Source organism: Trachurus trachurus (assembly GCF_905171665.1).
Source record: "Trachurus trachurus genome assembly, chromosome: 3".
Classification (NCBI taxonomy): domain Eukaryota; kingdom Metazoa; phylum Chordata; class Actinopteri; order Carangiformes; family Carangidae; genus Trachurus; species Trachurus trachurus.
The window spans coordinates 23,507,553-23,533,229 of NC_139893.1; the positions used below are offsets into that span (position 1 = coordinate 23,507,553).

The window sequence follows — 25,677 nt, forward strand, 5'->3', positions numbered from 1 at the left end:
TATTGAAGCTCTGTCCATTTTTACAAATAGACAGCTCCTCTGGGTGTTGGGGTGTAACTTCCCTAGTGTCATATCCACCTTTCCAGTCCTAGGTGCTATTACTGAGGGTTGGTTGACCTTTGTTGGAAAATTCAAAAGTTAAAGTTATCACATACATCTCTGGTACTTTTACTGTATGTACGCTTCACTAGAGAAGAAAGAACTCTGAAGTTTATTGGAATTAAACAGTCACGTCGTTTGCATCATAGCATCACTTCATCTTTAGGTTAGTAAAAGTGTTAGAGCTGCACTGTAATCCAGTTAGAGAGCAATTAACATCACTTTGAAGGAGGACATTTCCATTTGTATGAACTGGTGTGGGAGTAGCCTTACTGTTTCATGCTGTGACTACACGGAATAACGAGTAGGACCATCCCAAAGGCTGCAAATGACAAAAGACTCATCCAACACCATCCGTTTCTGCTGCCTTCCCCAGACATGCTTGGAGGGTGTCAGTAGGTTGTTCAAAGACAATTAGCGAGGCCAAACAAGGACTGAAAGATCCCTGGGCTACTGACACTTTGTGATCCTAATCAGTCATACATGAAGAGGGTTATCTGGACATGTTATCACCAACTGAGTAGCTGTAAATGACTTGAATGACTGTGAAATACAGTCTTTCAAAGCTAAATGAGGAGAAACCCAACCAGTGTTATTCCCTGTCATTGCTGTTTGGCTCTTGTCTTCTTCTAATCCAAGATCCAAAATTACCACCACTACCTTTTTTTCACCAAATTACACATAATTTCTCTTGAGTAAACTGTAATTACTCAGATTATGATCCCATTGAATAAGTTAGATACCGGAGGGGCCTCCTCTGCTCCTGAATGATTTTTCCCCCTCACCACACACTGTGTTCACATGATTCTCTGCTGAGCTGGAGTGCAGATGTGCTTTAGAGCTCAGTAATCACCGGCTTGGGGCTTCTCACTGCTCGGCCCTAGTCTTTAACAGCATGTAAGCACTTACTCATTTGCCTTATAATATCATGGTGGGAAACCTTAAAAGAAGTTTGAGTTTATACAGAGACAAGCTAAAGATGCCGTCTCCCCTGACATTATGTTTGCCAAAGAGAAAGAGCTCCTTGTTGGAGTGGCTTTCATTGACTTTATCCAAGGAAAGAAGAGGTCCAGCCGGAGTTATTTTAACCCAAATTTTCTCCACGTTGAAAAAAGAACAATTTCTTACTGGAGGCGACTTGGTTCAGCCTGTGATCTGTGATGATCTGAGTGTGCGAGAGTCAGAGAAAGGTGCAGGTCTGCATGTAAACATGGGTGGAAAGTAAAGTGGTGTTTAGCAGAGAGTGCTCTGCCCTTTAATCTGTCCTAGTCTTACAAGTGTTAATGTGTAAAAGATAATAGGTCTGCGGTACCATTGCTTACTAGCCTCTCTGTTGTCTACTATAGACGCTGTGTCGCCCTGTACAGTCCTGTGAAACTCTATACACCTACCTTTTTTCCTGCACACCTCAATTACAAACAGAGCTACTGTAGATATAGGCAGTCATTTGTATATATTATCTGCAAAATGCGTAATATTTTCGCAAAAATCTAAACCTTTCAGGCCAATCTTTCATTGCTTTGATGGATTCACTCTACCTGCCAGAGATCCCCAGTGAATCTTTTACTGTTCCTGTTTGACTTACACCAATTTATCACCATTGTGCAGATATCATATCTAACCCACTTAGATGGAATTAAATATGCAATCCAACAAATTAATATGCTGCCCCCACAAAGGTGGTCGAAGCAGCAGACGCCAATTCATCCTAAAGTCCCTGGTTGTTGAATGATTGTATTATACATCCCACATTTCCATAGCATGATTGGTTAGTTGCTCTTTGCAGGGTAAATGCTCACATCAGTTCCCTGAATGGATTTTGGGTAAAAAATGTGATGACTCTGATCCTGTGCTGAGACTGAAAAAAAATATCCCCGATGATGTCATCAGGTCAGTCTCCCTTCAGAACCTCAAAAGACATTATACAGCTGTTTCCAAAGGCTGAGTCGTCTGTCCCATGATGAATAAATCGACCTTGATGTGTAAAATAGCTGGAATGAGCCTTTAAGTTATGCATTACCATCCAGTATAAGTAAAGGATTGTGATGCCCCCCCCCCCCCCCTACTTAGACAAATATTCCATTACTGTACTGTTCAGTTCATTCTCCTGTTTATAAAGGAGAATAAATTGTGACCACAAAAGATGAGGTAGATCTTTGCTGCATAGGGCCATGCACTGTAACTCGAAGATGATAGGTTTGTAATGAAATGAGATCTGAATGACACACAAAACATACAACTAGTCACATGACAGTGCTGAAAGACGGTCAGAAAGTGAGGGATGTGTGAAAATGTAAAGAATTAAGCTGGATTTATACTTGGGGTTAAGGGGTTAATGGATGTTACACCATAAATACCTTGGATTCATAGTTTGCCATCAGAATTAATCTCTTCATAGCACCACTGCAACATACCATATGTTATTATTGCATGTAATCAGGCCAAGTCCTGTCATATTGTTTTATTTAACTATTTAATAGTAAACTATCTTCACATTCTTTCATATACTTGCAAGTCTTCTTTATATTTTTATTCAAGCCTTTTCATTCACTGTGATGGAGACAGGCAGAAGGTTTGCAGTGTATATTTTTGGGCAGACAACAGCAGCTCAAGTATAGGTTATAGTGCAACTACTGCAACTAATGTATGTGTATTAGCCTGACTAATTCTAATGTGGTGTTGGTCTATTGATGCTGCAGCAGGTGAACTTTTATTTTGAAAGGCAGGTAGCTCTCCAAGTTGTATTAGTTGCTCTCTCCTTGATAGCAGCATAATGACAGAAGAAAGAATATCACCTCACCTCACCTCACACACACACACACACACACACACACACACACACACACACACACACACACACACACACACACACACACACACACACACACACACACACACACACACACACACACACACACCACCATTATTACCGTGCCTGCAGATGGAATTAATTTCCTGTCATTATCATCTGCTAACTGCTGGAAAAGAAAGTGGAGAGCTGGCAGATGTGGTGACGCAGTGAGAGAGCGAGAGAGACAGCGAGAGAGTGAGAGAGAGATGTAAGGCATGCAAGGATTGTGGTGGTTGCCAGGTTGGGTCATGAATAGTCATTAATAACATCTGCCTTTTCTGATGGCAAATTATATGATATGCTCTGCAAAATCTCAAGCCGAATCTGTATAATGTCTGTATGAGGCTGATTTTCTTGTTGTCTCATTAAAGCCAGTGTGATGGTCCAAGGGTGTTGGTAGGTTGAGAGGAAGAAAAATTATGAAATTATCTACTGCTGTTGTGCAATGAGTAGACTGATACCACTTGACAGAGTGTGCTGTCGGGACAAAAAATAATAAAAGTGTTCCATCTTAAAAGGGAATATGTGATGAAGTGTATGTTTTCACAGAGCAGGTTTGTTGTAAATGTAAGAATGAAAGACAGATGAAAAGATGGGCAAACGAGAGATGACAGCAGTGTGTGCTGATGGGAGACACCTCCTTTGACCTCCACTAGCTCTGTTTTGAATTCCAGTCTATTTTGGGAAGCTGTACTCTTTTTGCCAAAGACCTTCAGTCTCTTAATTCAGATCTTTGATTTGATATATTTTATTCATAGCCCTGAGGAAAGCTTTCTTTCCACCTTGTGCTCACAGGTGGAGCCTTTCAGAGTGATGCCGCTGGAGCAGGGAGCTGTGAAGCTTTTTGAAGGCTGTTTTGGCAGGTATCGATGTGCTGGGGTTAAAGCCATTGACACCGCACAGTGAAACTCGGAAACCATTGGAGCACGTGGAGTTTTTTTTTATGTTGGCAAAATGAAGAACTTGCTGTAAAACTTCCCATCGCTCCGTGGAAGATTGATGGAAGCGGGAGATGATTTATAGACAGACGAAAGATGTGTTGGCGGCTGAAGATTTGGAGAGATGGGTGGATGGTTGGATGAAGGGATGGATGGTCAGATGGATGGATGGATGGATGGTTAGAGGGATGGATGGGGCTGATGATGGCTGCCTGCCATGTATCCAGGCAATGTTTTGACAACAAGAGCTTTGCCATGGCCTCCCTTTTGTCCTGTCTCTGTTTATTTTGCCACCTGCTAGTCTGGGGGGAATGGGGTCAGTTCAACAGGAGCAGGGTCCTCTCTCTCTCTCTCTCTCTCTCTCTCTCTCTCTCTCTCTCTCTCTCTCTCTCTCTCGCTCTCTCTGTCTCTCACACACACACACACACATACATTCTCTCTCTCTCACATACACACACACACATGTACCCATACACACACACTCAGGGGTCACTGGGTCAGTGGGTGTGCGCAAATGTGTTCTTAGTGTGTGTTTATGGCTGTGTATGTGTGTGCCTGATTGATTGCACAGCTATTTTGTGAACATGTGGTGGGATGTGGAGTGAATTAGATTGAAACCTGTGGTCATGTTTAAGGTTCAGTAGCTCAGTCTCTCAGTTCAAAGAGCAGCTAAGGCCACATGATCAAAACTGACGTGACCTGTTACTTTGAAATTAAAGGGCCAGGCCGGACAAGTTGATTTGCTTTGTAACATGTCCAGGGACAAAAACTACAAACATAAATTGAATCTCCTCAGGTTTAGACTCTTCAGAAGAAGGGAGGTCAAAATGGATGCTACAGTGCTGCCATATGTACATGTTGTTTTCCAGTTTAGATGACACATTAAATGAAGTTGACTGTTAAACCTTTAAATACGATTAGTCACGGTCAGGAAATTGAATAAAGCAGTGTATTAAATTTAAACAATTTTAAAAGTGCACTGTACAATTGTCAGATTTTATTTTGAAAACAAAACCAGGGACACAATGTTGTCATTATGACTATGTCAACAACAAGCACTGCAGAATTTTCAGCTTGGAGTGAATTATGTTTTGAAGTAAAGCCCTAAACTGGACTGAACAAGATGTGCACATTTTGTTGTAATCAATTAAAAACAAAACCCAGTTCTGCATAAAAACAGTAATTTTATGCTTTTTTGTCATCCAGCTAAATTTGACATATCCTCCCCTAAAACAGCTGGATGCACTGTGCACATCTGCCTAATATTAAGATGGAGTTTAAGTTGTCAGTTTAGGTGGGACTGATCTGGGCAGATTCAGAGGTGAAGTATGTGTTAGACTGCTGGTTAAACCAAAGGCTGCTTCAGCTACACTGTATATCTCTGTCAAGGCCAGACTGTGCTGTTCCATATTAGATACTAAATATTTAATAGTACCTACTGTTGGATCTGAAAGGATTTCTGTGTGAGAGATTTGTGGTTTTTTACTCATTATCCATGGTTTTGTTTGTGTTTTTTTCAGTCAGGTTTGATCCGTGTGTCTCAGGAGGAGTATCTGATCGCCCCTCTACCCCAACATCTGGCCAAACAGCACAACTACAGTGTCCCCAGCGGTCACCACCCACATGTTGTCTACAAACGCTCAGCAGAACATGTTGTCCACAGAAGATCTACCGACTCATCTAGCACCAGTTCATCCAGACCTGACGATCCTTACCTCCACCATCATCATCATCAGCATCATCCCCATGACTACCAGCATGGGAAACTACAAAGGCATCACTTCTGCGGACGCCGCAAGCAATGTATGTAAGGGAACCTTATATTCCTTATATCACCCTTAAAGCCCTCCTTCGCTATCTGATAATTTTAGATTAATCCCATTTCACATACCAAACACACCACATGTCACTGATTTGGCTGTAAGCCTTTACATTTATTTGTTTAATCGTGTACTTCAAGAAAACACTCTAAATTTATTTTGGTCAGTGCAGATCTGAAAAGATTCTTCCCTGAGCACATGAATCAATGTACATCACTGGCTTAGACATGCATACATATGGAATGTGCTGAATCAATGTAATACATCATTTTGCCATTAAATTGAAAAATACAAATACATAATAATAATAATATTTCATAATCTTAAGTGTTTGTTGGTTTGGTGTATTTGGTTTATGTCTTTAGGCCAATGTGAAGTACTTTCAGCTCATATTTGACATACGCAGGATTGTTGGATGCAACTTGATTTTCTCCTTGCAGGACAGGTCTATACAGATATGTTAACATGAGATGCAAAACACCAGTTTATTTGTAATACAAGTATGTAACAAAATACATTGACATGACATTATTTTAGTGTTATCACCACTTCACCATGCCACTTTGAGTGCATAATTATGACAAATGTATTTGAGGCTACACCATATACTCAAACCTCTGCCCAGGTTACAGTTTTATCTTTCCTTCTAGTGGTGAGAGGTAGGAAGCAGCATGGGGAGTGAATTTCCTGTCCTTTCAACACCTACCCTGCTCTTATCACCTGGCACGAGCCAGGAAAAAGGCAGTTCATTCATTTGACCCTCAGTGCCAAGTCCTCACTGTTTCTTTGTACTTCATTCTCCCTCTGTCTCTCCTCCCTTCCGGCCTTCCCTTTTCGCCCTCGCAGACGCTCCCAAGCCTCCCGCTGGGGACCGTTTCGTCATGCCTGATGAGTTTGCGATACCTGAGGTGGAAGGACCAGGAAGGGCAAAGAGATCGCCCATCAACTCCAACAGGGTGGGTGGTCTGAATGTGGAGACCCTGGTGGTGGCAGACAGGAAGATGCTGGAAAAACACGGCAGGGACAACGTCACAACCTACGTCCTCACAGTCATGAACATGGTGAGAAGTGGGAGGAGAAGAGGGAGGAGAAGGAAATGAGGTGGTGGCATGTAACATAATTGACAATACATGATAGAAGATACATGGACATCTGTTGTATCGCTCTGTTCACTTCAAGCCTGGTTGTAGTTCTTCTGCCATCTAAGATTGGACACTCCTGAGAAGTTTCAAAGCGAGGGCCGTGTGCTTGACTGTAGTTGAGCTAGCACCAAGCGTATAGGCAAACATACATTATATATCCAACCAGACATGCTTAACATCTCTTCAGCAGCTCGTTTAGAAGTGGGATATTATGGCGCTTTTCCACTACACAAGTCACGGCTCGGCTCGGTAAAGGTGCTTTTCCATTACAACTGAGTTCTTCTAGTTCCTCCTCAGCGGGGGCGGGGTCGTCGCGGGGCCACATTGTCTCTCTCTCTTTTTTCGATCCTCTCGTCAGCTCCAAACTCACTCGTCTGTTCCTCGATCACAGACCACACAGCAGTCATTTAACTCAGGTGAAAGAATAACAACAGTCTCGGTACAGATCAGTGGACGCTGTTTGCCGCTGTGTTTTTTAAGTTTCCGGGTTTGATTCTCATGTCGGACGTTGTGCTCACGACGACGCTCTGCCCCATCAGTGGAAGGCAGTCGGCTGACGTCACGTTTTAGTATCGCTTCGGCTCGCTTGGAACCAGGGCTGAGGCGATACTAAAATAGTACCTGGTGCCAGGTACTAGGGCTAGTGGAAAAGCAAAAAAAGCGTGCCGTGCCGTGCCGTGCCGCGCTAGTGGAAAAGCGCCATTAGATTAGGGTAGAGTACTGTAAAGTAATTTATGTTGAATAAACTCTTTAAAGGAAATGCAATAAAATGTAAACTTACACTCAAGAGTTTTCCTGCTGCCGTGTTCCTTTTTTCTAGCATGACCAGTACTGACACTGCTGAGACAAAATTTGCTTCCTCTGTTAACCCAGCTGTTGGTTATGTGGTTTCCAAAAGTCTGATTATTAGTATTTCTTGCATAATTTACTACCTTTACATTAATATGTTTTAATATGTTTGTTAGTTTTCTTCTGTGCTAGTTCTTTGTTGGTCATGTGGCCCTTACTTTCTTGTGTTGTCAGAAATGTTTTAATGGTATCAAGATTTTGACCATTAACCTCTTCAGTTTTGAGTGCAAGAAATCTGCATAGGCAAGTAAATGGAGATGGGCATTAGCCTACAACCTAGCTAAGACTAAACATTACTTGATGTTAGAAGCTCTATGTGGGAAATTAACAATCTACTTCCTGCTCTTTTGCAGGTTTCCAGTCTTTTCAAAGATGGCACCATTGGTACCGACATCAACATTGTGGTGGTTAGCTTGTTACTGCTGGAACAAGACCCAGTGAGTGGAATCACATAACAAGTCTGAAGAAAATGTGCTGTTTTGTTCTTGGACACTGATGACTGATGATTTTACTCAATATCTGTGTCTCTGTTCCTCTCATTTCATTTCCAGCTGGGCTTAACCATAAATCACCACGCCGACCAGTCTCTCAACAGTTTCTGTCAGTGGCAGTCGGGTCTGGTGGGGAAAGGCGGCAAACGTCATGATCATGCTGTTCTGCTCACTGGACTTGACATCTGTTCCTGGAAGAACGAGCCCTGTGACACCCTGGGTAAGGTTGTGCTTAGTGGGAATGCTCAGTTTTGTCTGCATTGGTTACAGCTCAGAAAGCCCTTTCCCCCATTCATTTGAGTGTGAAATGGTTTCAGGAGTTGAACTGCACTGTGGATGTTGTGATTAATGATGGCGATTTGACAATTGCAAATAGAGGAGATGACTATCCTTATGACACAGTAACCTAAATGTGCTTGTTTGTTTGTTTTTGGGCATTTTGCCTTTCTTGCATGGTAACAGTGTAGATGCAGGCAAGAAAACATGGAGAGAGAGGAGGTTATGGCCTGCAGTGGAATTCCCCAGTCAGAAATGCAAACATCACCTTGATCAGCTGACACTCTGGAGGAAAAGAGCTCATTAAAAAGTATCCTGCCATGGTTGTCTGTCAAATCCAAATGAAAAAACACAATCTGGCCAAGCAAGATAACTGCCAACAACATGTTTGAAGTGACCAGTTTACTTAGGGATGAGCTTAGATTCAGTCCACATGTAAATCTTGAAGCTTGTAGGAACAAGAAGCAGCTGGAACAACAACAAGGCAGCCAACTCATCCTGGCTTATATCCCAATCATATTGCATTCACACTACTAAATACCCCTAATCTCTAGGCAGCACTTTATCTCATTATCTCATTAACTGCTGGCAGTTAATAAGAAGAAAAGTGACTTATCAGTAGAAGTATGTGTTAACTGTACGTAACTTGTGTAGTGTCTGAAAGAAAATGGCTTTTTGATAAAGACCAAAACAAAACATACTGAGAGACAACATGTTCTGCCATGGTTGTTAAAGTTTAGCGCATGGCTCTTTTAACTTATGGGCACATTTATTAGCGACGTATCACTGTTCCTACATGCTTTTATTTTGGGGTCAGGAAAGTGACTGTAAATCCTGAAAATTGGTCACTGAAATCATAATGCTGTCGGGGCCACTATCAGCAGTAGTCATCTAAACTCATCAGCTATCAAAGTCTTATAATTAGGCAGGCTTGTGAGGTAGCACTTTGCATCTGGTGTGAAATTCCCCTTCCGACTTTTCAAGTACGTGAACATGTTGCTGGCTGCCAAATCTGTTTGAGGTTTCAACACAAAAGAACATGCTCGGTTACAACAGAGAAAGAAACAAGAGGATTTTGTGTTACAGATGCGAGGTTGAATTTTGTTAACCTTTGGCATTTTGTGAAGCTGGTATGTTGAAAGTTGATGACCAAAAATCTCAGACTACATATCTCTTTCTGTCTGTGCAGGTTTTGCCCCCATCAGTGGCATGTGCAGTAAGTACAGGAGCTGTACCATCAATGAGGACACAGGACTGGGCTTGGCTTTCACCATTGCACATGAGTCTGGACACAAGTATGTTTGACAAAAACTGTATTATTGAGGCATCAAATGAATTCTGCACTCAGCGTCTGGCTGCTATAGTTATAAAGCCTTTCTCTAACAATGCTGACAGAAACTGTAGCAGTGACCTTAAACAGATGAAGCGATGTCAAATGGTTGTAACATTGCTCTGTGCTGCACATTGATGTAATGAATCTATATTAAATGAAATGAACATGCTCTGATTTAAAGAAACAAATACACTGTGGAATAAAAGCATTACGTTAGAGCACTACTTCATCCACTCCATGACACTTTATGAGAGAATAATGGAAACTGCCTAAGGCGCCACAACTCTTTGTTTCTGTTTTCACGTCTCCATTGAGATAGAGTTTTATTTTTGATATTTGCAGATTTCTGTTTGTGTGGCATGCTCACAACAGAAACGGGGTGCAGATGATTTTTTAAATAATCCACTGAGGTAATAATAAGCCTGGCTCTATAAGGTGAGGTATACTAATGAATTAAGTCAGCTAAACGGGACGTGATCCAGAAACATGTTGACTCAAGACCTAAAATTGACAAATTAACAAATAAGTAAACACATGACACCGCGTTGTAATGACTTAGTTCACCCAAATATGTTTTAGCTGCATGACATAATGCAACATGTAAATGGTGGGTTAACAATGACATCAGCTTGATCATCACAAGGGAAGCTGTCAGTATCAATAACTGTCAACGTAATCATCGCAAACTTACTGTTACCGTTTCTATTTATAAGATCTTATCTTTAAATAACTCATATCTCTATTACTCTATATTGTCATCAACATAAGTTTAAGTCTCTAAGTCACCCATTTCTCTTGATTTTCCTGCAGTTTTGGGATGATCCATGATGGTGAAGGCAACCCTTGCCGCAAGACAGAGGGCAACATTATGTCTCCAACTCTGGCTGGAAACAACGGGGTCTTCTCCTGGTCCACCTGCAGTCGACAGTACCTCAGCCGCTTCCTTGGGTTAGGCCCGACTCAAACATATGCACCATGTAAAATCTGTTGGTCAGTTTTTGTTGCCTTCTTTCTGACTGACATGAGTGGTGTGCTGCGTTCACCAGAACAGCCCAGGCATCCTGTCTGGTGGATGAGCCCAGGCAGATCGGTCAGTACAAGTATCCTGAACAACTTCCTGGGCAGCTGTACGACGCAGACACACAGTGCAAGTGGCAGTTTGGCTCAAAGGCCAAACTCTGCAACCTTGATTTTGTCAAGGTGAGATAAGTCTGAGTTTTGAACACAGTTTTGATTAATTGTTGTTTTATTTAAAGCTGCTATCTGTAAGTTTTGCTTTTGCTAGTGGCTAGTTGTTGGCTAGTTTAGCCAGGATTAGCATTAAAAGCTGTTTACAGGGAAATATTGCAACTTCAGCATCAACTTTCTTCCCTTTACTTGCTATGAGCTGTTTGGAAGTGGCCATGCTAACCAGCTAGCTTTCCTTGCCAGCCTCGTCCGACAAGCATGTCACTGTACTTCCCACTTCACACTGGCTTAAGCTCATCACCATCACCTGAGCCTGGCAAGGGTTAACCCTAACCGTTACCCTTACATTTGGTGGTAGAAAACATATTATAGCCCCTTTAAAGTAAAACACTGCTTTGGTAATATTTGTTTATATGTGGCCAGCAGCAAACAGGCATTTCAAGTTTGTGACATGCCAATGAAGAAAGTAGAACAATTAATAGCTAAAGAGTAAGACATTCCCCACTGGTGGAGAGCAAAACAGAGAGAAAAGGAGAGTCTGGACTGACATTCAACAGATGGAGACAAATAGACCAAGGAAAGAATCAAAAAGGATGGAGGAAGTATCGTTCCTATAATAGATCCTTGAACTAACCATGTCTTGTGCAGTTACACTAAAGTTGCATAGTCCTGGTTTTACATGGACCCCAACAATGTAAATCAATTCTCATTCATGTGTCTTCAATGCACTGGAAGAGTCTCCACTAATGAGATGTGGCACTCGGATCATAAAGGGGGTTCACTTGTTTGCTTTAGAGCGCCAGTAAATTGGCATTTTATTAATTAGCATGATCTTTGCACAACAACTTTAAACCCCCTAAGTTTGACCCCTCTATTAAAATGCATTCCATCTTTTGAATAGGAGCAACCACCACCCTCCCTCCATGTAGGCCTTCCCCCCTGAATCCTTGTGCTCTTGGCAATGGCCTTTATATTCAGTGCATTCAGTGACATTGATTCACATGTAAATGCCGTTTAAAATACCACCGGTTTTCCCTTTACAGGGCCGTAAATGCTGGGAAATCGTATATATGACAGATTAGCACACATTACATGGCCATGGCTATTCAGTGCTTATTCAAAACCCCAAATCCCTGCTATGTTTCCCTAAAAGAAGATCACATACCACAAATGCATTTCTTAGAACTCTGTGTTAGTCAGTGGGTGGTCAATTAATCTACACACTGATTGACCATGGATTTGGGACTGCTTTTCACACTTTTTCATCGTGTTTTCTTTTTTCTTTTTTTGGTCGTAATGGGCTCATGTAGAATGATTTTCAGTATGGTTGATGTGGCTGTCAACCACCTGCTCCGTGTCAGAGAAGTGAGGACAAAGACTCAACACACACACCAGAGCTGTCTCTCCTGCTCTTACCCTCCCTCCTTTCTGGTTTCTCTCCCGTTGCCAGTTGCAGTTGGGCGGGTTGCCAGACTCTGCCGCCTGTCTCTCGACCTCGGCTCTCCCTCTGTGCTCACTCGCTCGCTCTGTCTCTCTATTGTTGGGTCAGATGACACATACAATTATAGCCCGTTTCATTAAAGAGGTACAGTGATTAGATTTGACACCAACGCTTTGTAGAGAAGCTTATTCTCGGTTATCGAGGCGGTGGGGGCTTATCTACCAGCATGATGGTGGTCCTGGCAAGAAGCAGGTGCTGTCAGGTCAGGGAGGAAGAGGAAAGAGGGGGAGGAACATGATGCCAAAAGGTGCCAAAACAGATGCTAGTAGAAAACCTCCTGTGTGTTTGTGTATGGCTTGTTCGACAGGACATCTGCAAGTCGCTGTGGTGTCATCGCACAGGACACCGGTGTGAGACCAAGTTCATGCCGGCTGCAGAAGGAACCAGCTGCGGTCCAGACATGGTAAGGAAGGGTGAATCATACTGATCATTTCACTCACTAATTAGACACCTAACATAATAATATAATAATAATAACAATAATAATTGAAAGTGTTATAGCGTTAGACAATACAGAAAGAAAAGAAGATGTGGCACTAAGAAAATTGTCCCCTGCCATGACTTCTGTCAAAGAGCAAACACCAGACTGGGGAGGACAAAAAATCTAGTTCACGGCGAATGATCCTAATCTCACCCAAAATGTAAGAAGTTCATCCCTGGTCCATGTCCCATCCCTCTACCAAGCTCCAAATCGGTTTAGTGCTTCTTGTGTTATCCTGCAAACAAACAAACAAACCAGTAAATACACAGACACAGATGAAAACACAACCTCCTCAAATTATTGATAAATCTCATTTTGTGCAATGTTACATTCTCTGTACGGGCAAGCACAGATAACACATTTGACAGGAAAAGAAACACTGAGATGCTGATAATTGGGTGAAAAGAATGAAAATTGGGTGAAAATATTGCTTTATATCCAGGATTGATTACAATTTCTGTTCTGGTGCATCGTACCGGTAAAAATGACATTTTACTCACCAAGCTCACTGCTGAGAGTTGGTGCAAACAGAAGGAACGTCAGGAGACAGATGATTTTAAAGGACTAGTTGACCTTTTGAAAAATACACTTAGTCATGCTCTTGCAGAGAGATTGATAAAACTCTCACATATATACTTTATTGTGAAGTTACTGCCAGATTAGTTAGTTAGTTTCTTGCTGATGGCAGCTTCTTACTGCACAGGCAAGACAGTGGAATTGATCTTTCCATGTAGCTCACCAAGAAACCGTTCCTCACACAAATCCTTATTTGGTCAGACTAAATGAGGGGAAACCTCAAAATTATTACCCAAATGGTCTATTGTAAATATCCATCATGGTTTACAGAGCCACTTCCTGGTTCATCTTTGATCTAGTGTAAATACCTAATGTACACAGTTTCCCTGTGTGATGACGGATGGTTTAGACAATCTGTCTGAGGTGTTGACATGTTTACAGCCTGTCGAGCAGAACATCTGACTCCTCATTTCTTGCCCCAGCTGCCTTTGTTATGGTGATGTCAGCGTGTTTCCAGGTCATATTAATTCATTCTGTAAGTAAAATGTTTTTATAGCTGATAGAAATAATGGATATGAATTCAAGAAACAAGTGGTAATAAACTGCAATTGGCCTGCATCATCACTCTCCGTAGCGAAAGCAAATTTTGCAATTTAAAAGAAGCAGGGGAAGCAGCTTAACCTAGATTAGTTTATTTGGACACTTAATCAGTTCAAAGAGGATGACTAATAACAACAAATACTCCACTAAGTATGCATCGCTGCTTCTCATACTTGTTTGTACCTGCAGAGGTATTTTTACAGTTCTCTCAGCTGGACACAGAACAACTGCACTCCTTCACATATCGAAAGCTGATATTTAGACAGAGAGAAGGTGATGATGTGTGTGAGTGCAGAGTTTGGCTTGGATTGGCTCGGGTGTGGTGGACGGTATATCTGTGCGTGTGTCTTTTGGCTGCAGCTAGAGAGTCTGGGTGTCCAGGTGTGGTGCTGGGCATTTGTCCAAACCAGGAAACTCAGCAAACCAGGTGCCCGAGCCAACACTCAAGTTCTGATAAGAAAGCCATTTCTGTGTGTCCCAGTCTCTTCTCCTCTTTCACTTCCTTCTTTCTTTTTTCTGCAGTGGTGTCGGCGGGGTCAGTGTGTTAAATATGGGGAACATGGTCCCAGGGCGGTCCATGGGCAGTGGTCAGCCTGGTCCCAGTGGTCTGACTGCTCCAGAACCTGTGGAGGAGGGGTCATGTACAGGGAGCGTTCCTGCACCAGCCCAAGGTATACGCTCTTGTGCATGCTTGCATTTACTTCTAATCTGATTCATCACCTCATTTTTAATTTGTATTGATAGCTTAAGTAGCCGTGCAGATGACAAAGTGATCCATGTTGTCATGTGGCTTCTAATACAGTGAAAATCTGAGTTGCGGTTTGGGCCAGAAAGTAATTCTTGAAGGCCCGGCGTCCCAAAATTCTTTCTCTCTGAACACCTGAACGCGCTGTCTGCCAGGTACTTGTCAGCAATGACATGCACACACGTACTGTCCATGCACACACACACGCATGCACCTGATAACGGCTCTCATCAGTCAGGCTGACAGTCCAGACAGACAGACTATCTCTCCCAGTGCTCCAGACGAGGAAAACCTCCTAATAGCATGCTCTTTTCTCTGGAAGCTGCCAAGACGGTCGGCAAACGTCCCCCATTGCTGCTCACTCACACAAACATAATTCTACATAATTCTGCAGACCCAGATCCCACAGTGCATATCTCTTTGTTAGTAAAAGGGCTCTGTGCGTGCCATTACACTCACGTGAACGATTCCCAGTTTTAATGTTGTGTTTCATAACAGACAAAACAGTGCAGGTCCTTGTTGGTTTCCCCCACAACATCCAGGAAATGTAAGACTTTATTTTTCTCTACAATATAGACTAGGTTTATTGCTTTTCTCTCTCATTACAATGCAATCAAGTAATGAAATGGCCTCACTCTGCAGTTACTCTGCTAACACAGGCCCTTTAAACTTCATACAGGACAAGTGGGCTGCCTGTAATAGGATATTTAGAGAGTTGATTCACTTCCTTACCATTTCTGCAATTTTTGTTCTGCCTTTACTATGTAGTACTGCATGCAATCCATAGACGAAGGCCACACTTACATAGATGTTAATAAACAATGACATTATGGTGCAAAATATACACAGTGTCTGAATGAGAACAAGTGAAGCGTTTAATATCATCTCCCTGAGGAGTGTTTATACAAGTAATTTCCTCCATGCTGTAACACAGGGACACTCATGATGGGGATGGTGGAAGCAATTAACAGTGTTTTGATTCTTGCTTGTAGGAGCAACTGACAAGACTGAAAAGTTTGCATAAATTCCTAGACAGCATCTGTGGTGTTTTTCCTTGTTTCTAGCCAGTCTTCAAGTGGATTTTAATTTCATCTGATTTTTAGTTTAGAAACCAACTGCTAGGGCAATTACAGGAAACAGCGCTGCCACATAGAACTTAGGTTCATGCGTAAGCACACGCACACACCCACACATACAGTAAAAGTAGACTCTCATACCACAATAAGTTTCCTGTAGGATCATGGCTAATGGCGGATATCCAAGCCTGCTGCACCATCACAAAGAACCTGCTGATTGGTTTGTGCTGGTAATGATTGCCATCACTGGGGAATTAGTCAGGGCAGGTTAGATCATATTGGCACGTCACATTCAATTCTACATGTATGAATACGGACTTGTGTGTCTCTGCGTGTGTAGGTGCAGGTGAGATGATACAAAGGACACAGTTGCTTTCGAAATTACTGCTGCCCGTGGGTGCCGTCTTTCAGCCGAGTAAAAGAACAAAATGACTTCATATCATCATCTTTCATCTCACGTAGTCGTTGAGCAGCCGACAGTAACTAGATACCTAGAGCTTTTAAACAATATAAGTTTAATAGATGGCCTCAAGAAATTAGACTTGAATGAAAACAATCAGTGCTTGCGATCTAAGTGATATTTTAACTGGTTACAGTGTTCATACTGTGTGTTGTCAACACTCTTACATTAACGGACACTTCCACTGCTTTCATTCATATTCTTCATCCGAGTTCTTTTACGTTCAGTGGTAACACTTGAACATGTCACTCAACTGCTCAAAGTGATACTTCAAACCCTTTCAAGTGTCAGGTCCTCAAACTTTCTCAGTTGTTCAATTGTTCAAAATCTCAACTGTTTAGCGGACACTTTTGGCTTTTGTCTTTCACTTTATACGCTTAAACTTGCATTAATTTCTTTCACTCCCACATCACCTGCATTTTCAGCTCTTTTCAACTTAAAAACACGGCTCATGTTTAAGTCTATGCTTCAGTTTAAATCATTGCTTACATCAGACAATTTACCTTTTTGCAGTAAATGTGTTTTGACTTTTCTGCTGCACATATACTTTATATTTTCTTGAGAAATTGCTTCTAGTTTAATCTTTTCTCCTTACTCCATTATCGAGTCCATTCAGATATTCGCAGACCTCTATAACACCGCCCTCTTTACTCCACTGGCTTCATCACCGCTTACTTAACAGCCGGACAGATACTGATGTGGCTGCTCTGTCCGTCACAGCCGACTTGTCTCCTAATCCCTGTGAGGGATCAAAGACGTTTTTTTCAGGGGCGGACCGGCCCTCATATGATACACATTATGCACCATGACTGGCAGACCAAAAAGGGCCACTGAGCCCTTTAAACCAGGTTACCTGTCAAGTTCATTTATCATTCTTGTGGCGCTAAAGAGCGCTTTGTAGCAGCTGCTGCTGAAAATGGGTTGATGCTGCTAAACGGTGAGTTATGGGGTCATAGAGACAGAGAGGGTATGTAAAGATGGTTAGGGTGAAAATATGAAATCCAATAATGCCAAGACATGATATGATTATCTCATTACATACAATGGGCCGACTAGTTGTCATGTAAAATAAGATGGGACATGTCTTAATAGGACATCTCCTCACTTCACTTCCATCACCAGTCTGGATCCCACCACCGCTCTGACACACACCACAGGAATTCACCCACCCAAACACACTTTTCCCAGCTGCACCATGTACCCCTGAGTCACGTTTTAGTCTCTGACTCATGACATTCAGAGTGCGTTTGTCCCCAGTAATCTTTGCGATTATTTTGGCAAGGCCCCTCTGTTCTTAATCTGAGCAGAACAAGAAGGATTAGCCTAAATCTGACAGCTTGTCTCTAATGTCATCTTCACCCCCAAAACTGTACTGTCTGGACACTCTGGGGCGTCACCAGTAAATCTCTGGAAAGATCAATTGTGCTTGACACATTGAAACATCTAGATTCCTGTCAAACTTGCAGTCTACCGTGTTTCATGAACTTGTGAAATCCTGAGTTGTTTTAGTAAAGTTATAGAAACATTTTCACCCCTACTCTGCTACGTTTTCCCTCAGCAGCAGCTGCTTTAAAGATTGTTCAATTGATTCAGCACAAACTCAACCATTTCATGAGGCAAACGTGTATCTTCTTCTCAAATCTTGTGGAAGAGTTCTTTGGGACCTGCCAGTTAAACCTTCCCCTTCAAGGAGTTGCTCTAAGACAGAAAGTGTATTGTCTCCTCCTCCCTCTCTCCCTCCATCTCCCTTCTCGCTCCTCCGTTCGCTGTAGACCACCTGCCAGATCAAACACAGTCAAGCTAATCCTCACCAACAAGCCTGGGAGATTAGGTTCACGATCTTGACCTGGTTTTGCAGGGAGCGCATTTTGTCACACACTCAATTTAAAGGGAGTGGGTTGTGTGTGATGAGGGGGCGACGGTGCTTAGACGGACTCCTGTTTGGCGGAAGCCTCCTCGTAGACTTGTGAAGGTGTTTAACAGGGGTTAGGCAGCACACAGCAGCGGAATGGAAAGTCACGAGAGGGGCATGGAGAGAGCAGGTTACTCAAGAAGAAGACAAGACTAGACATGGTGACCTCTGACCCACAGGAGTTCAGTCTCAGCTTCTGCCGTTGGACAGATTTACTGAGCTCGCGGGACCTTTAAGAGTCCTTAAGGGTCCTGAGGGCTACGTCGGGACTGGGCGTTGAGACAGAAGATGAATGGCTGAAACACAAACCGAAAACTTGTCATATCTGGTTTCTGTCTTGTTCTTGAAAGTAGATTTACAGTTGCAATGAGATGATCTAGGGAGAGGAGACCAAAGGGTGTATGTAGAAGATAAATGAGAGGTATTGTGAAACATGGGGCCAGATGTCCATAATCCATGAATAGCATTCAACCCCCTTCTCAAGTAAACTGCCCATGTTCTGAGCTCCTCTGATCAGAAGGCCTTGACTGATGCAGTATATGGAGTAGTTCCCCCAATGGCCTGCCGTAAGCACATTACCATATGGGCTGCGTTTGTCTGCCGCTAAGTCTTAATAGGATCAGGACTATGAAAACCTGGGCCAACCCCCCCCCCCCACCACACACCCACCCCCCACTCACTAGGGGAAGCAAGATCAGCACAGAGCAGATTTACACACATACACACATACACACCTTCACTGAAGCTCCATCATTCCTGGCAGCTAGGTCACTCAGTGATTGAGTCCAGGTCTGAATGGAGGGGATGAACAGTTGGAGTTATGCAGTGAAGCAACATGCATTTTTGATTATGATTGTTGCTAACATCCATTTCATGCAGACACTGTTACAGGAAACTCAGAGGAACTATGCCTCTGGTTGCTTTCCCCTCCTTGTGTTTACTGTTCTTATTAAGCTCTTTTCAGTTCCTTTTCCAAAGCGTTTCATTAAACTGTAAAACTTGGTGAATTGTTTTTATTAGACATGTTTGATCAGCATGGTTCCACAGGCTCTGTGTGTGTGTGTCTATGTGTCTGTGCTGGCCACTTTGGTAAATGACTAAACTCAATTTTCTCTGTTGGTGGCTGTGTTGGAATGCCTGGTATGAGTTTAGAAAGCCTGGGAAGTCTGTCATGGCATCCCATTGTTGACTAAATATCAAGACTCTGTGTTTTTTTTCCTCTTTCGCACAAGCAGTGATGTCTTTCGTCATTTTGATGGTATAGTGATATTTATTCAGTAAGTCATCATCACACACACCACAGAAACATAGGCTACATCGATCTTCACAATAACAATGGAAAAAAGCCAATAAATACATGATGATAATGACCAAAAAGGTATAGGCTAAAGCATATTTAAGCAATATATCACGACAGGCCGTGGTATATGCTCATTATACCACGGCTAAGGGGCGTTGTTCGGCCCAACGCGAAGCTTAACTATCCTACATAGAATCATAAATTAAGCTACCCATCAAAAAAGGAATAGAAAAAAAGCAACAAAAAAACAGGAAAAAAACAAGAAGAAATTATATTAAATCTCCATTATCTGTTTATCTTCTCTATCTTCACATATTGCTGTGGTTGAAGAAGTGTTGCTGTAGCATGGAGTATAGTAACACCTGACATGGCGTTCAGGCTTTGTGAGACATGAGTAGCTAGTATATCTCGACTGTATGGATACATGTGGATTTCAAAACAGTGTAGTAAAATAAAGTATGCTTTATTGAATTTCATTTTTAGTTATTGTTCCCCTTATCAGCTACTGTGAAGTAAACATCAGGGGTGTGATAATATTCATTTGCTCATTGACATGTTGATTTCAGAACTGTGGTAATGAAACAAACTGAATATTTCAGATCTGTAAACCTCCCCCTCGTCTCGTCTCGTCTTGTCTTGTCTCTCAGGCCACAGAACAACGGTAAATTTTGCTCAGGCTCCAGTCGGCTCAACCAGCTGTGCAACACTCGGCCGTGCCCCCTCAATGCCGTGGACTTCAGGGCCCAACAGTGTGCTGAGTACAACAGCAAGCCCTTCAGGGGCTGGTACTACAAGTGGAAGCCCTACACACAAGTGGATGGTAAGCTGATTAGACCAAGAGTGAGCAGAGTCTGTTCACTCCTGTGGCACACTCATATTTAATGTATGATTTGCTCCAAGGATTCTATGGATGCATTTTTCCTGCATCCGTCCTTGAGAGAGAGAAAGAATATTTACATATTATTTTGTGCTCTAAAGAAGCTATTTGAAAGTTTTGCATGTGCGACGGCATTAACATAACGAGCTGTTTATTTACCAGTCTTGCAGAAACACTGTGAGTTTATCACCAACACCTGCAGTGGTGGAAAACAACACCAGTGTTTACTCTTCTCTCTATGACGTCTTTTCTTCGACTGAAGTTAGCCTGCCACCATGCCATGCACACCAGCTATGTAGCTGCTGCCCATCTCATCTAACAGCAGCTCACTGAAGCCTCCAATTCTTTTTTTTTTTGTGCCTCTGTTGAAGTTTGCACACCAACCAACTAGTCGCTGGCCCATCTTGTCACTTTTTAATAGCGCCTTACTGTAGCCACAGTCCGCCCTCAAGACATAACACTGCTCAGAGGGCGTGTTATAGCCTCTTGTCTTGTAAACGCAGTGATGGTCAAAGTAACAATAACAATCTCCACCTCCCGTTCCTAGAACAAGACCACATTTTGGTCTCAGAGGAAAAAAGCCATTTTAAAGCTGCTATAATAATATTTTTTTTATTCCCTGCTCGGCAACTAAGAACAGACAGACCACGTTAGCGACTTCTAATTATAAATGGTTAATTTATTCATTCATTTAATTCAGTAATTCTCCAGGATTATAAATCCACCCCATGATTTACTGTATTTCAGTTCGACAACTCACGATTAAAATGTCTGTTGCAGCTTCAGTATGCATTTAGAGTGTGGTGTCAAGACTCCGACCTCATAGGAATAGGATCTCATTAAAAGTATATGGGAATGATGAGCGAATATCTTAACCCCCCAAAGCCTGCAGGTGGATGCTGGGGTGGTGGGGGGGCAGAAATGATGCAGTACGCTGTTGGCAAGGCAGCAGTGTCATTGACAGGCAAAGAGGACGATGGTTACATTTCACAGCTTGAATTGAGCGCCAAAACGGGAGGGTGTGTATGACTGAGTGAGGCATATCATGTGAGTGAAGCAGCGCAGCCCGATTTGGCTGCCTGAACTAGCTCGCAGGCTTCGCTTCATTATTGGCACATAAAGCGCACAAAGAGAAATGTCATTGTTCAAGAGCACACAGTGCTACTATACAAACACAGAAGTGCAGATTGTCCGGGACAAGCTTTTTCTTGTCTTAATTGTGAAGAGCTTTTATATTCTGCACACTGCTATATTCTGCTTGTCCAGATCTCTTTTATAAAGTGTTTCTGTAATGCCAACCACTATTTACTGCTGCAGTGATTAAGGCCAAAAAGCTGGAGGAAACTATCATTCTGTGTAATGTACATGAGAGACATGTAGCCACCTGCACCCTCTGACACAGTGGGGATGGATTTAAAAAGGAAGCCTGCGGGCCAGCTTTGTTACATTGAGCGAGGGAGAGGGAGAGTGAAATGAAGGAGAGCAGTGTGTTTGGCTGTCGTCCCAGACCTGTTTAAGCTGTTGATGAATGGGAGGTGATGTAGAGAGGAACAGATTCTGAACTGCCTTCTGGGAGCTTGGGCCAAGTCACCTTCACCGTCATTTATTTTAATCAAAGATGGCTGCAGAGACTTGTCTGTGATAACTGATCTGAACTAAAGAATAAACCTGTTGCCCCACATGAATACCCCTGGGTGAATTTATAGTTCAGTTCCTGTCTTTTACAATTCATCCCCAGCAGCTGATGTGCGTTCTGTATATGCAACGGGTTGCACAACAGTAGCTACTGAATCTTCACACGTAACAGGTCATTGTGGAGCGTGAGATTTTTCTCCTACAAATTGCTAATTTCTGTTGCTTCCGTCTTCACCATTAATGTTGTACACATCTGCATGTTCTCTGGGCAGATGAAGACATCTGTAAGCTGTACTGCATTGCAGAGGACTTTGACTTCTTCTTCGCCATGTCCAGCAAGGTTAAAGACGGCACCTCCTGCTCAGATCACAAGGGAGATGTCTGCATTGATGGAGTGTGTGAGGTAAACAGGTTGTTATTTGTACATGTGTGTGTGTATCCAAACATATAGTATTGACTTTTTTTCTCAGTGTGAGATACAAAAAGTATTCAGACCTCGTTACTATTTCACATTCAATAGTCATGTCTTTCCATCAGTCTGTACTCATTGATGGGAGTAGTTTGGGTTTTCACTTTCTCATTGGCTCAGCTCACCTTTCCACAAGAACATAAACCTCTGAATGAAACCCATGTTGACACAGATTTTCAATTGTTTCAGTGGCCATTTTTAAAAGTGTCTAAAACACATATTTTCTTGTGCAGGCAACACAACTTGGAGCACACTTTTACATAACAGTCTGCTTGGGCAAATGACATTTAAAGGGCTCATAGAGAGCTAGGAGAAGATTCTCACGTATGATTTAGAAAAAGAAAAAAGAAAAAGCATCATACTATGGGGGGGCTTCTCAGTGGCAGGGACAGGGAGACTGACCAAAAATTGAAAGAAGGATGAATGCAGCTAAATACAGAGAGGTCCATGAAGAAAAGCTGCTCCCCAGTGCAAACAACCTGAGACTGGGGCAATGGTTCACCTTTCAGCATGACAATGACCCAAAGCACAGAGCCAAGAAATCGCTGGAGTGTCTGACAAGTCTCTGACTGTCCTTGAGTGGTTCAGCCAAAGCCCAAACTCTGATGAAGCTTCAAAGGATCTGCCAGGAAGACTGGAATAAAGTGGCCAAATTTAGATGTGCAAAGTTTGTAGAGACTTGTAGCTGTAAGTGCTGCCAAAGGAATTGTTGGGTCCAAATATGTCCGTAAATGAGAGAGATTTCAATTTTGGTTTTAACAAATTTGCAAGAATTTCTAATGATACAGCAATGTTTAGATTTTTTTTGGACGTTAAACATACACAGTGTAATAAAAAGTGCAAAAAGCGATGTGGTCTGAAAAGATTCTGAAGCAATGTAAATGCTGAGACAAAACAATTTTCTGACTTCTATACTCCTCCTCAAATGGGATGAGAGACAACATTGACAGTCACAGAGACATAATATAGTGTTCTTCATGGCAACACAGCAACTATTGTGTCTTTTACATAAAGGTTTTTTGCAATAGAAAACAAAAGCAAATGACAAAGTGCAAAAACCCATTCTTGTCCACTTATTTTTCAGCTGTGCAAAATATTTTTGGTGTTTGAACATACAGTCAGACTTCTGAAGAAGAGTTAAGAGGGTTATTGTGAGGGTTGTGCTAATATAGTATTTTGGGCTCGAATTCAGGCACAGACTGGATGGGGGTGAAGGTGTGTGATTTACTGTCAAGAGTTAAACCAGGTGAAGCTGAGTCTGGAGAGGGCTGACAGCTGACTGAGGGATGGATGAAGCAGGGATAAATGACATCAGTAGAAGGGAGGGCAGTACAGACTAACATGATGATGGTGTGAACTGAAGAAGCTGGCGGTGGGATCCTGGAAAAGGAGGTAAAAAGCTTAAGTACAGCTTCAGGGACAAGCAAATAGAAACAACTGACACTGGTCTATTATAGAGTGGCCGACAGCCTATTCATCACATATGAGAGTGAACAATCTGGTGTTAGGTGTAGAGTGGTGAGAGTCAGCCAAGGTAAGAGAAAAGAGCATGTATGTGTGCCTTGGTGTGAATCTACTGCAATGTGCTGCAGGTACAGGTATTAAAAAGTGTAATGAGAGATGGAGAATACTTCAGTTACAGTTTTCTCCCTTTTATTGCAAACTTTTCATGCTACATCTCCCTACCATGCTTTTATTGTTCCTGTAATCCAGATTCAAGGAGCAGTTGTTATGTGAAGCACCAGCACAGATGGAATTATAATTACTTCTTTATTGGCACAATATATCAATTTATTCCATTGATGTGTACTTTAAAGAAAGGGTCTGATCATATAGTTTATTTGTATTTACATCATGCTTATTGCATCTTTTTTTTTTTTTGTGTGTGTGTGTGTGTGTGTGTGTGTGTGTGTGTGTGTGTGTGTAGGCGGTGGGCTGTGACAAGATTCTTGGTTCCAAGGTCTCTTTGGACGCCTGCGGAGTCTGTAAGGGAAACAACTCCACTTGCAAGTTTTTCAAGGGCCAATACACCCTTCAGCACAGGGCGAATGGTAATCTTGTCTTTTTCTTTGTTTGTAGCGTGTCTGCACATTAAAGGGCATGCTCAATTTTTTTCTCTTCAAGACAAAGGCAGATTTGAAGTGGGTAAACAAGGATAATAAGTAAAGTCATGCATGCATTTGCCATAATACACAAGGTGAGGTAAGATACGGTATGTGTGCATGGGTAATGAAACAGGCCATGAAAACCGGAAGAACTTTCAAGGAAAACAACAATAACCCTCGACTTTGTTTACTTCTTTTCTTTCCTCCAGAGTATTACTCCATGGTAACGGTCCCAACAGGGGCACGAAGCATTCGCGTTCAGGAAGTGGAGGTCTCCACCAGCTACTTGGCTGTCCGCTCCCTGAAGAGGAAGTACTACCTGACCGGAGACTGGACCGTGGACTGGCCTGGCAAGTTCCACTTTGGTGGAACCGTGTTCGACTACCAGCGCTCTTTCAACAAGCCGGAGAGCCTGTATGCTGCTGGACCTACTAATGAGACGCTGGTGTTTGAAGTAAGCCGCCGCTGCCGGTTGACGTCCGTTTGTGGCAATTGACAGTGACAGGGCCCCCTTTTTTTTTTAAATGTCTGATTATGACGAAGCTTAGATGAAAAAAAAAAGTTACGGTGGCAGGGAGAAGAGGGGTGGCTGTAGCTGTCTGCAGTGCTTCTGAGGGGGATTAATTGTGTTGGGTGATTGGTTACGTCAGGCATGATGTGCAGATGGTTGGGTGGTGTGGAAGGCATTAGAAAGGAACAAGAGCTTTCAGGGGTTCAAACAGCCACTCTTTTTTTTTCCAGGCATTGCACTCTGCTGACCAGCAGTTCAGCTTGTCTGAGCCCTGAGAGATGAAAAAAACAGAGAATACAAGGTGAAAGAGAAATCCACATAATATCATATCAAAATAAAGTCCAACAGTTAAACAGTTGTTCACCCAGGACACACTGTCAGTAGTTTTCTAAGACTAGTTTCGAACATCTTTCACGCCTTTCCCATAGATCTAAATGCAGATGACACTGTAATCACTGCTCTTATTGAGACACCAACTGAGTATCTTTGTGATTCAACAATT

General features: G+C 42.4%; 1 protein-coding gene across 1 annotated transcript in view; it reads left to right on the forward strand.

Moving 5' to 3' along the window:
- Nucleotides 1–25,677, forward strand: part of adamts18 (ADAM metallopeptidase with thrombospondin type 1 motif, 18) — a gene marked incomplete at both ends in the record, with an annotated part of 58,664 nt that overhangs the window by 9,730 nt on the left and 23,257 nt on the right. The window contains 13 exons of the mRNA XM_083996239.1: nucleotides 5,409–5,691; nucleotides 6,555–6,769; nucleotides 8,053–8,136; nucleotides 8,251–8,410; nucleotides 9,656–9,761; nucleotides 10,610–10,747; nucleotides 10,846–10,999; nucleotides 12,796–12,891; nucleotides 14,608–14,756; nucleotides 20,226–20,398; nucleotides 22,363–22,493; nucleotides 24,487–24,610; nucleotides 24,874–25,118. Of these exons, the coding sequence (XP_083852365.1) occupies nucleotides 5,409–5,691; nucleotides 6,555–6,769; nucleotides 8,053–8,136; nucleotides 8,251–8,410; nucleotides 9,656–9,761; nucleotides 10,610–10,747; nucleotides 10,846–10,999; nucleotides 12,796–12,891; nucleotides 14,608–14,756; nucleotides 20,226–20,398; nucleotides 22,363–22,493; nucleotides 24,487–24,610; nucleotides 24,874–25,118 (2,058 nt within the window). The remainder of the gene's footprint in view (nucleotides 1–5,408; nucleotides 5,692–6,554; nucleotides 6,770–8,052; nucleotides 8,137–8,250; nucleotides 8,411–9,655; nucleotides 9,762–10,609; nucleotides 10,748–10,845; nucleotides 11,000–12,795; nucleotides 12,892–14,607; nucleotides 14,757–20,225; nucleotides 20,399–22,362; nucleotides 22,494–24,486; nucleotides 24,611–24,873; nucleotides 25,119–25,677) is intronic.